Raw genomic sequence first — 12,046 nt, forward strand, 5'->3', positions numbered from 1 at the left:
GACTTGTGATGCTTAATCCAATTATTGAAGCACTCAGCCAAGTTGTTTGTAACATAATCCACCTTGGAAATTGTTGAGAACTGACTCCTAGACCACAACCTAGTGTGCCACCTCCTAAGATATGCAGTTGCCGCTGGCTTTGCTATGTCCATTGCAGCCCAATTTTTTTCAAATATATATGGGTTCCATGAGTAAGCAGCAGCCCAAAGGTGGTCATCAAACACCTTTCCATGAAACTTCTTCTTGAAGTTGGACACCAAGTGAAACATACATTCCCTATGTTCAGCCTCTTGGGAACACTTCTTTTACACCTGTCATCACTGGTTGCCCAGCATCGGTGCATATGGTTAAACCCCTTGGGGATCCTATGGCTTGTCTAACCATTTGCATGAACCAGGTCCAATTCTCATTAGTTTCAGAATCAAAAACACCCATACAAACTGGATACATCCAACTATGGCCATCAACGGCGGTAGCACTAGCCAGCTGCCCCTTGAACCTGCCTGTCAAGAAGGTGCTATCTACTGCCAAGTATGGCCTGCAGCCATTAAGAAACCCATCGATGCAAGGCTTCAAAGCAACAAAAATTCTTTTAAATCTGATTTTATCTTTTATTGTGTGATGATCAATGATCACTATGCTACCGGGGCAGCAACTTTCAATTTGCGACTTGAAACTATAAAGATTATCAAAGCTTGTATTCCAATCACCATATAGTTCCTTCAAGGCTAGCAGCTTACCCATATAGACTCTCTTAGAGTTGATGTCGATTCCATGATGCTCTTTAAGCTTCTTTCGCAATGCCTTTGGTCCTAGAGTTGCATCCTCAATTAGCCAGTCCTTCACATGCTCACATATCCACCGCGTGTTTGCATTCTTCAACTTCTTTTTTCTTTTTGTACTAGAGCAATCATGACCACAAGGGTTCTTTCTCACCTACAAAAGATGAACATAGAAAATTAGTACTAGAGTAAAGACCATGACCACAAACTAAGCACACATGAGTAAAGTTAGAAAATTACCATTACTGTGCACTCATCTTCCATTGTAGAAGCATATATCCTCCATGGACACTTATCTTCATCCCTTCTTGAACAATAAGCTCTGAACCTATGTGGTGCACTCTTTTCAGTGTCAAACTCAAATTCATGTTTGATTGCATGCTGAGAAAGCGCCAATTTAAACTCCGCCATATTGGGATATTTTCTTCCTTCGTTCATTGGAGGATCTAATTTATTATATTCAATGTGTGGTGCATGATCTGCCTCGTGATATTCCTCATCTTCCTCTACTTCAACCTCTGACATGCTCTCATCCTCGCTCTCAACCTCGCTCTCAGCCTCGCTCTCATGATCAGGAACATAGTCTTTGTCCTTTTCTTTGTTGGAACAAGGAACCATGATAAGAGGTACATGTTCATCCTCTAAATAAATATTTTCCTCATCAACACCAACATGCTCATTCTCAGGTACTAGGTTGCGAAGATAATCATCATCATCATCATCTTGTTTTATGTTGTTAGGTTGGCTATGCGCATCACTATGCCACTCCGTTATAGGCTCATATGGTTCTGATGGATCACAATATGCAACAAACATGTGCACAACCTTTGTCTTAGAGTGTTTCTCAAACATCGACACCAATTCTTGGTCAGATGTTACTTCGGGGTAGATTTTAAGAACATCATCATAATACTGAACATGTGCAACTTCCAAATAACGAGGCGAGTACTGCTCTACGATTGATTCAACCAAGTCCTTATAATTTGTTAAGTCGGAATCAATAACCTTATCAAAACAGAAGCATTTGATATCCTTTCTAGCCTTTTTTGGGTTGCCTCCCCACCATGGCTGCCTCGCCCATCCTCCAGGAGTTGGCCGCCCCCCGCCTCCCCACCATGGCCGCCTTGCCCGTCCTCCAAGAGTTGGCCGCCCCCTGCCTCCCCACCATGGCCGCCTCGCCCATGGCCCTCGTCCACCTCGCCCTCCTCCATGTGCCGCCGCTGGGTGCCTTGCTCGCGCCACCGCCGCTGGGTGCCTCGCTCCTCGCTCGTGCCGCCGCTGTGCTAGGTTTAGGTCTCGGGGAGGAGAAGGGGAATCGGGGGCAGAAGGGGGGGGTTGTTATTATTTTTTTAGCGTGCTATAAAGAAGGGGTAAAACGACTTTTCCTGTCATAGTTGATGGTGTTAACGGCAAAAATCGACGGAAGTGTCATGAAAGGAAGAAAATAAAGTTAGGGTGTCAAAAAAGGAAAACATAAATTTTTAGGGCCAAAAAGGGAACCAAAATTTAAGAAAGGGCCAAATAAGGAATTCTCTCCTCTAAATGTGGTGGTTGATTCGACCGGTTTGTAGGTGTCTGATTCCTTTTTCAAATTCCTTGCTTTTCTGCAGCATTAGCACCTGCTCTCTAGACAGCGCGCCCGTGATCGCCTCGGCCTCATGCTGGATGCGCTTCTGGATTCGGCACGTCGTTTATCATCGTCGTAGGACGGCCTGACGACTGGCACCAGGTGGCTTTTTTTCTTATTTCTCTCTTGTCTTTTGGGCATGATTGTGCTGTTGCCCCAGCCGTCGTTCTTGTTTCGGACTATGGATGTTGGTTGTATGGACTGTTGCTTTATTTATAATAAAGCGGGGCGAAAGTCTATTTCGAGAAATCAACGAATATAATTCAAACTTAAATGGCCTAGCAATCTTTGGTTGATTTAAACCGAAATCTAGTAGTAGAGGAGCATGTTCAGACAGTGTCATAGGCAAATCATTAAGATATAATAAAGGGAACATAGCCTCCCAATCTGCACTAACTAAATCCTGTCCAACTTTTCAAAGGTGGGTCCTCATGACCATTACACCAAGTAAATCTCCAACCCGAGAGTTCTACCTCTTTTAATTCACAATTCCAGATAACAGTATCAAAAAGGCTAGACCATTTAGATAAAACTTTCTTCCTATTAATCTCATTACTTTTCCTAATAATATTAAAGTACCCTCCGATAATAACAGGGAAATCTTTATTTCTCAAAACATAAACAAGTTCTACTAAAAAATCTCTTTATCTTGTTATGAGGAGCACCATAAATATTAATCAAATTCCCAGACTGCTTATCCTCTACCAGCATTTTGATGAAAAAACTCCTAATTTCGTATATATCACATTATAAAAACCACTATCTACACCGAGTAACATGCCACCAGAGAGACCTCTAGATGGAACATAAGCCCCGGAAAAATTATGACTACCACTGATGCTGTTAAGCAAATCAATTAACCAAATCAAGTGAGAAAAAAATGGTTCTTAGTTTCCTGTACAGCAACAAATCTCAGTTTATGCTCAAGAATAGCATCTCTAAGGAAATACTTCTTCTCCAGATCCCCCGGCCTTCTGGCATTCCTGAAAAGATCAGCCATTAGAAAAGCTTTTTGGCATTAATATCACTAGAAATTCTACTTCTACTTTTTCCTAAAACAATACCTTTACTGAAAAAATTACCAAATTCCTTTTTATGTAAGAAACTACCCAATCCTACTATATTACTAACCACCTTCTCTATATTGTCATTATCTTGTTCACTATCGTCATTATCAGTGCAAAAAGCATGCTCAGCCTCTTTATCTTGCACATCAGCAGCATCTACTTCTTTACTGTGTTTCTGCTCATCTAATGCTTTACTTCTAAAAATGTCAAATCTAGCTTTTTTTATAAATGTTTAATCACTTGCACATTATCATCTACCCCCACTGCGTTTTGTCCTAATTTAATCCCTACACCAGCAGCTATAGTGTACTTTCCAATTTATCTCTAGCAGTATTTAGAACAGAAGGTGTAATCTCATTACCTGGGAGCACCTCCAGATTCTTCAACACCGCCTTTAGGGTTCTCCTCCTATCTTCATCCACCACATTGTCCTTAATCCTCACTGTTTCCTTCCCCATCCTAACAACATTCTCTATGCCAAAATGCACGCTAGTACATTCATATGATTGCATCTCAGGTTGTGAGTCAGGCACTGTTGAAATATGAGATGAGCCTAGAGCCCATATGACAATTTCAAATTTGATCTCTAAGGGCCCACGTAGGTGGCATGACAAGGTGGTGGGAAGTTTAGTCCCACCCCGGAAGTGGAAGGAGAGTTGGAGTGGTTTATAAGGGATTCTCTTCCTCATACTATTGGAGCTTGAGAAGAGATGAGGCCCTCGCGCACTCCTCCTCCTCCGCTCGCCTCGCCACGCCACGCCACGCCACGCCACGCCATGCCACAGGAACGGAGAGTCTTTGACAGGTGGGGCCACGATCTGAGACGTCGGATCGTGGGCTACCGACTTGGACGTGGGTTCAGCCCACGTCTCTCCACGCGCAGCCGCACATATATATGTGGGGAGCTGCCAACCCTAGCCGCCACGAAACAGAACGCATCTCCGCCTCCACGCCCACGTCGTTCCTCTGCTGCCGCTGCCGCCGGCGACTCCGTCCCGTTCACCGCGTACACGGTTGACGGGAGAGCAGACCTCCAAAACCCCGCCTCTCCGGATCCTGTACGGGAGAGGGGCGATTAGGTTTTTGGGTAGCGACTACGCGACTGCTCGCTTCTGTTCATCTACGTCCACATCACCTTCGTCATCACCATGTCGACCGACGCCGACCGTGCCGCCGCTGAGAAGGCCGAGGCCGACAAGAAGGCTGCCGAGGATGCCGCGGCTACCGCCGCCGCCGCATGGCCGATTGGAGGGTATACATCGTTTATCCCTCTCATGTTTCTTTCTATTGTAGCAGTACTAGCGATATGCGTAGATGTTTCTACTATATGCGTAGTACGTGCTCTGTTAGATCGTAACCAGTGTGTTATCAATACTGTCAATGTCATGCTCATGATTTATTCATGGATTAATTTAATCGAAAAACTGCCTATTTTCTTATCAATCCAAAAACCTAATATGTGTAGGAGTTTTTCGAATTCTGGTTTTGCTGCTGCACTGAAACCGTCGTCGTTTACGGGGACGTACTTTAAGCGTTGGCAGACTAAAACCATTTTATGGCTCAATTCCATGAACGTGTTCTGGGTTGCCGGTGTGACTCCCACAGGAACGATCGCTCCTGATCAGGAGAAGGCGTTCAAGGAGGCCACTGTCGTGTTCCTCGGGGCAGTTCTGAGCATGATTGGAGATAAGCTGGTTGACGCATATTTTCATGTGCGGTCTGCCAAGGACTTGTGGGAGGCGCTCGAATCTAAGTTCGGGGCTACCGATGCAGGGAGCGAGATGTATATTATAGAGCAGTTCCATGATTACAAGATGGTTGAAAACCGTCATGTATTGGAGCAGGCTCATGAGATAATATGCATTGTTAAGGAGCTTGAGCTTCTTAAGTGCGAGTTACCGGGCAAGTTTGTCGCGGGCTGCATAATCGCTAAGCTTCCCAATTCCTGGAGGAACTTTGCCACCACTCTGAAACATCAGAGGCGTGAATTCTCTATGGAGGATGGCATTGGCAATCTGAGTGTTGAGCAGAATTCAAGGGCAAAGGACTCGCACGGAAAAGGGGTCGAAGAAACTTCTGTGGCCAACATGGTGCATCAGAAGAACCCCAATTCCCACAAGCCCAAGGGAAATAACGGTGTCCAACAGAGTGCCAACTTTAATAAGAAGGGTAAGAAGACCTTCAAGAAGAACAAGAAGGATGAGGGCTGCTTTACTTGTGGTTCGATTGAACATTGGGCCAACAAGTGCCCAAACAAGTATAAGAAGCAAGGGCAGGACTCCAAGTCTGTCAATATGATTGTGAGCAACAATGAGAGTGGTGCATCTGGGTACGGTAATTTATTTGTTGTATTTTCAGTTTGGCCGTCCACCGATTGGTGGGTCGACACAGGTGCAGGTGTTCATGTGTGTGCTGACATTTCATTGTTTTCTTCTTACCAGGCCACAGGTCACGGGTCCGTACTGATGGGGAATGGTGCGAGTGCTTCTGTTCTTGGTGTTGACACGGTCGATCTGAAGTTTACTTCGGGAAGGATCGTGCAGCTGAAGAACGTGCAGCATGTCCCCGCCATCAAGAAGAACCTCGTTAGTGGCTCCCTTCTATGTAGAGAAGGGTTTAAGTTGGTATTCGAGTCTAATAAATTAGTTGTTATGAAATATGGACTATTTGTTGGAAAGGGTTATGAATGCGGAGGCATGTTCCGCCTTTCTCTTGCAGATCTATGTAATAAAGTCGTGAACAATATTCATTTGAGTGTTAATGAATCTGAAGTATGGCATTCACGTCTTTGTCACATTAGTTTCGGTGTTATGACGCGGCTAGCAAAATCGAATTTAATCCCGAGTTTCACTTTAGCCAAAGGTTCTAAGTGCCATTCGTGTGTGCAATTTAAGCAACCTCGCAAGCCTCACAAGGCAGCAGAGGAGAGACACTTGGCGCCACTGGAACTCATACATTCTGATCTTTGTGAGATGAATGGTGTGTTGACTAAAGGTGGAAAGAAATATTTCATGACTTTGATAGATGATTCCACTAGATATTGCTACGTGTATCTGTTAAATACTAAAGATGAGGCTCTACACTACTTCAAAATCTATAAGGCAGAAGTTGAGAATCAACTTGAAAAGAAAATTAAACGAGTTCGGTCAGATCGTGGTGGAGAGTACTTCTCGAAAGAGTTTGATGCCTTTTATGCGGAACACGACATTATTCACGAGAGGACGCCTCCCTACTCACCCCAGTCAAACGGGGTTGCCGAGCGGAAAAACTGTACTCTAACTGATTTGGTTAACGCCATGTTAGATACGTCGGGTTTATCCAAGGCATGGTGGGGGAGGCTATAATGACATCCTGTCATGTCCTGAATAAAGTTCCGACAAAGGATAACGAGATCACTCCTTACGAGAAGTGGACCAAGAGAAGGACAACACTCTCGTACTTACGTACCTGGGGCTGCTTGGCGAAAGTTAATGTGCCGATCCCCAAAAAGCGTAAGCTTGGACCAAAGACTGTGGACTGTGTTAATTTGGGCTACGCTATGAATAGTGTTGGCTATAGATTTCTAGTAGTGAAATCTGAGGTACCTGACATGAAAGTCGGTACAATTATGGAGTCTAAAGATGCTACATTCTTTGAGGACATTTTTCCCATGAGAGATGTACAAAGCACTTCTAGACAGGAATCTGAGGAGACTCCTGAACTTGCCATTCCGATGGAATATTATAATCAAACACATGATGAAAATCCTGAGGAGGATAATGAGGAATCCCTTGGTAGGGGCAAGAGACAAAGGACTGTAAAGACCTTTGGTGATGATTTCTTCTATACCTCGTGGAGGATAATTCCACTTCTATTTCAGAAGCATATGCATCTCCAGAAGCTGACTACTGGAAGGATGCGGCCCGTAGCGAGATGGATTCCATCATGGCTAACGGGACTTGGGAGCTTACTGAACGTCCTTATGGTTGCAAACCATTGGGGTGCAAGTGGGTGTTCAAGAAGAAGCTTAGGCCCGATGGTACGATAGAAAAGTACAAGGCTAGGCTTGTGGCCAAGGGCTACGCCCAGAAAGAAGAAGAAGATTTCTTCGACACTTATTCACCTGTGGCCAGACTGACCACCATTCGAGTATTACTCTCGTTGGCGGCCTCGCATGGTCTTCTCATTCATCAGATGGATGTTAAGACGGCTTTCCTGAACGGAGAGCTAAAGGAGGAAATCTATATGCAACGGCCTGATGGTTTTGTGATGGATGGTCGGGAAGGAAAGGTGTGTAAGTTGGTGAAATCTTTGTATGGCCTGAGACAAGCGCCTAAGCAATGGCATGACAAGTTTAATGAAACGTTGACATATGTTGGCTTTGTTGTTAATGAGGCTGACAAATGTGTATACTATCGCTATGGTGGGGGCGAAGGAGTTATACTGTGTTTGTATGTTGATGACATACTGATATTTGGGACTAATCTCAAGTTGATCGAGGAAGTTAAGTCTTTCTATCTCAGAACTTTAGATGAAGGATCTTGGAGTGGCTGATGTTATCTTGAACATCAAGCTATTGAGAGATGATGAGGGTGAGATTACACTTTTGCAATCCCATTATGTTGAGAAGGTGTTGAGTCGTTTTGGATATTCGGACTGTAAACCATCTCAAACACCATATGATTCTAATGTGCTGATTCGAAAGTCTAAAGGCACAACTATAGATCAATTGAGATACTCTCAGATTGTTGGTTCACTACAGTATCTAGCGACCGCAACGAGGCCTGACATCGCATTTGCTATTAGCAAACTAAGCCAATTTGTTTCCAAACCGGGTGATGTACATTGGCATGCTCTTGAGGGAGTTATGCGCTATCTGAAAGGTACTATGAACTATGGACTTCACTATACCGGATACCCGTCGGTACTTGAAGGGTATAGTGATGCGAATTGGATCTCTGATGCTGATGAGATGAAGGCCACAACTGGGTATATATTTACTCTTGGAGGTGGTGCTATTTCCTGGAAGTCTTGCAAGCAGACGATCTTAACAAGATCGACAATGGAAGCAGAATTAACAGCATTAGACACATCGGGTGGTGAAGCAGAATGGCTTCGAGATCTGTTAATGGACTTGCCAGTGGTTGAGAAGCCGGTTCCGGCCATCCTTATGAACTGTGACAATCAAACAGTTATTGTGAAGGTGAAGAGTTCAAAGGACAACATGAAGTCCAACAAACACATAAGAATGAGATTGAAAGCTGTCAGAAAATTGAGGAACTCCGGAGTGATAGCGTTGGATTATATTCAAACGAGTAAGAATCTGGCAGATCCCTTTACTAAAAGGCTATCACGTGTTGTGATAGATAACGCATCAAGGGAGATGGGTATGAGACCCACATGAGTTGCATGGTAGTAACCCAACCTATGTGATCGGAGATCCCGTGAAGTAGGACCTGGGAAAACAAGCCAGTGGTGAACTGAGGAGAGTAACTTTACTAACCCACTCCGTTGGAGATGCAATACTCTCGGAAACTGTATGGAAGGATGACTACTGTCTTAATGTGTTCCAAGGCTTATATGCATAAGCAAGATGCTATCCTATAGAGCAATCTTTGGAGGAACACACCTATATGAGCCCGACTGCTGGTCATAGTCTATGAGATTGGGGTGATCTCTAGCAAGCTCATGAACAGGCCAGGAGTGTAACTAATATGCTCCACCCGAGGGGTCGGCCTTCGGCAGCCTCGTATCAGTGAGACTTGTGATGAAACTTCTTGACGCCAAACTGACAATTCAAGGCATAATCCATTGTTCAGTTGTGAAGGAGTGTAACTACTTGGTCTAGGTGGAGCTCAACCTTAATCGGTCTCCACTGAGATGCTGGTATATCAAAACAGCGTTTGGAACAAAGGACAAACTGGGCCCCTGAGATCTGGTGGGGGATTGTTGAAATATGAGATGGGCCTAGAGCCCATATGACAATTTCAGATTTGATCTCTAAGGGCCCATGTAGGTGGCATGACAAGGTGGTGGGAAATTTAATCCCATCCCGGAAGTGGAAGGAGAGTTGGAGTGGTTTATAAGGGATTCTCTTCCTCATGCTATTGGAGCTTGAGAAGAGATGAGGCCCTCGCGCACTCCTCCTCCTCCGCTCGCCTCGCCACGCCACGCCACGCCTCGTCATGACGCGCCGCGGGTTGCGGGATTGAGCCGAGCCGAGCTCACTCCTATGCGCTTCTTTTTGCCGGTCGGGAACGGAGAGTCTTTGACAGGTGGAGCCACGATCTGAGACGTCGGATCGTGGGCTACCGACTTGGACGTGGGTTCAGCCCACGTCTCTCCACGCGCAGCCGCACATATATATGTGGGGAGCTGCCAACCCTAGCCGCCACGAAACAGAACGCATCTCCGCCTCCACGCCCACGTCGTTCCTCTGCTGCTGCTGCCGCCGGCGACTCCGTCCCGTTCACCGCGTACACAGTTGACGGGAGAGCAGGCCTCTGAAACCCCGCCTCTCCAGATCCTGTACGGGAGAGGGGCGATTAGGTTTTTGGGTAGCGACTACGCGACTGCTCACTTCTGTTCATCTACGTCCACATCACCTTCGTCATCACCATGTCGACCGACGCCGACCGTGCCGCCGCTGAGAAGGCCGAGGCCGACAAGAAGGCCGCCGAGGATGCTGCGGCTACTGCCGCCGTCACCGCCGCCGCATGGCCGATTGGAGGGTATACATCGTTTATCCCTCTCATGTTTCTTTCTATTGTAGCAATACTAGCGATATGCGTAGATGTTTCTACTATATGTGTAGTACGTGCTCTGTTAGATCGTAACCAGTGTGTTATCAATACTGTCAATGTCATGCTCATAATTTATTCATGAATTAATTTAATCGGAAAACTGCCTATTTTCTTATCAGGCACTTCTTCAGGATTTTTGTACTCCTCCTCGATCCTCTTCTTCATCATTGCTTGTGTTTCAGGGCCCAGCTACTCCTCTTCCCTCTGCCTTTCCAACTCATCATTAGTTCATTAGTAAAGTTAACTTGCTCTTGTGAGTATCCATCGTTCTGAAAATCCATCATAGCAGCATCTTCAGCATGTTTCTCATTGCTTTCTACAAGTCCTTTAGAAATTTGCAATTCATTGTTCTCTTTCTCCATTTTCTGCTTTTCTAACATCTCCTCCTTGAGTTGCATCTCCTTCTCTAGCTCTGACAAACTAACATGTTGCTGCTGTTTCTCTCTGTCCCCCTGAGCAGTCATGTCAACATCCTGCATACTTCTAGAACTCGGCCCCACATCAGTTTCACCGTTTCTGTTCTTCTTTGCAGTTCTGTCCTCAGATCTTTTATGCATACTATCCTCAGCTCCAACACTTGGCCTAACCTCTATGTGTGAATTTATAATTGTGCGCAAATTGACCAGTAGTACCACCTAGCAGAGGGATCTGACTGTGCCAGGGTTGTAGGTGAGGGGGATGCAAACCGTGCGGAGGTCCCTGCTGCCGCGTGCTGCAGCCGTGGTCGAATCCAAACAGAGTACCGCTTCTAAGAAGAGGGAAGGAAGGATCAACGGCGACCTCGTATCTCACTCCTTCAGCCGGATGCCGGAATATGCGTATTGGCTTGGAAACCTGAAAGACTGTTTGCCTGAAAGATAACAGGGAAGAAAGCGAAAGATAGTACTCCCTGAGTGTATCATTCAGAAAGAGGCTCATGATCCCTGTGTGTATTATGTTGGCCATTATCTGAAGCAAAAGTTATTGCGCTGTTAAATTCGTGTGCTCAGTAGGAACATAGCAGATGGAGGTTTGAGTTTGACTGTAGCTCATCTCGCAACGATCTTTTGCAAATCAAGCATACTATTGCTGAACATTATCATGTCCAAATCTTCATAAGAAGCCGGTTTAATTAGGCCCTAAGCAAAAATGTTTGGGTATTTTGCGGTGAGCGTGGATCGAACACGCGACCTTCAGATCTTCAGTCTGACGCTCTCCCAACTGAGCTATCCCCGCTGTGTGAAATTTTCATCTCAGAACAATAATAAAACTTATAGCTCCAAAAGTTTTGACAGCCAGCTTACACCACTGTTTTTCTCCCGAGGAAAACAGATGCTTAACTATACTAAACGTTTTGAAGGCCTGAAAATTGCCTTATACTCCCTCCGTTCATAAATATTTGTCTTTCTAGATATTTCAACAAATGACTACATACGAAGCAAAATGAGTGAATCTACACTCTAAAATATGTCTACATACATCCGTATGTGGTAGTTCATTTGAAATATCTAGAAAGACAAATATTTAGGAACGGAGGGAGTATTACCCTACCTATCGGGGTTTGGTGCAACAGTGGCGTCGGAGGACGACTATTTGTTGGCAGGGGCGAACGATGAGCGATCAAGGAGTTAGGACGAGCACACAGTAGGTTTACCGAGGTTTTGCCCTAGAAGTTGTCGGTATTATCATATTTTTACATTTACATACGTTCTTAGATCATGAAAATACCATAGAACTCCCTACTGAATGGTTACTTGGGGTTGTCAAACATTCCCGAAACTGGAGATCATAAAGATAACTTATGTGTAG

General features: G+C 45.1%; 1 protein-coding gene and 1 non-coding gene across 2 annotated transcripts; both read right to left on the reverse strand.

Moving 5' to 3' along the window:
* Nucleotides 1-282: 282 nt before the first annotated feature.
* On the reverse strand, nucleotides 283-2,383 carry LOC125507044. Its single transcript, XM_048671742.1, has 2 exons — nucleotides 1,023-2,383; nucleotides 283-936 (listed from the first exon to the last, which is right to left on the reverse strand). The coding sequence occupies exons 1-2, from the start codon at nucleotides 1,632-1,634 to the stop codon at nucleotides 283-285; spliced, it is 1,266 nt and encodes a 421-aa protein (XP_048527699.1). The 5' UTR covers nucleotides 1,635-2,383.
* A 9,017-nt stretch (nucleotides 2,384-11,400) lies between these two features.
* TRNAF-GAA lies at nucleotides 11,401-11,473 on the reverse strand. The gene has a single exon. It is a non-coding gene; the product is annotated as a tRNA-Phe (tRNA).
* Nucleotides 11,474-12,046: the final 573 nt, after the last annotated feature.

Source organism: Triticum urartu, chromosome 5 (assembly GCF_003073215.2).
Source record: "Triticum urartu cultivar G1812 chromosome 5, Tu2.1, whole genome shotgun sequence".
Taxonomy (NCBI): domain Eukaryota; kingdom Viridiplantae; phylum Streptophyta; class Magnoliopsida; order Poales; family Poaceae; genus Triticum; species Triticum urartu.

Coding starts and splice junctions, on each gene's coding strand:
- LOC125507044 (XM_048671742.1), bottom strand. CDS start 1,634: ATGTTTGAGAAACACTCTAAGACAAAGGTTGTGCACATGTTTGTTGCA. Junction 937..1,022: donor AAGATGAGTGCACAGTAATG/GTAATTTTCTAA, acceptor CATCTTTTGTAG/GTGAGAAAGAACCCTTGTGG.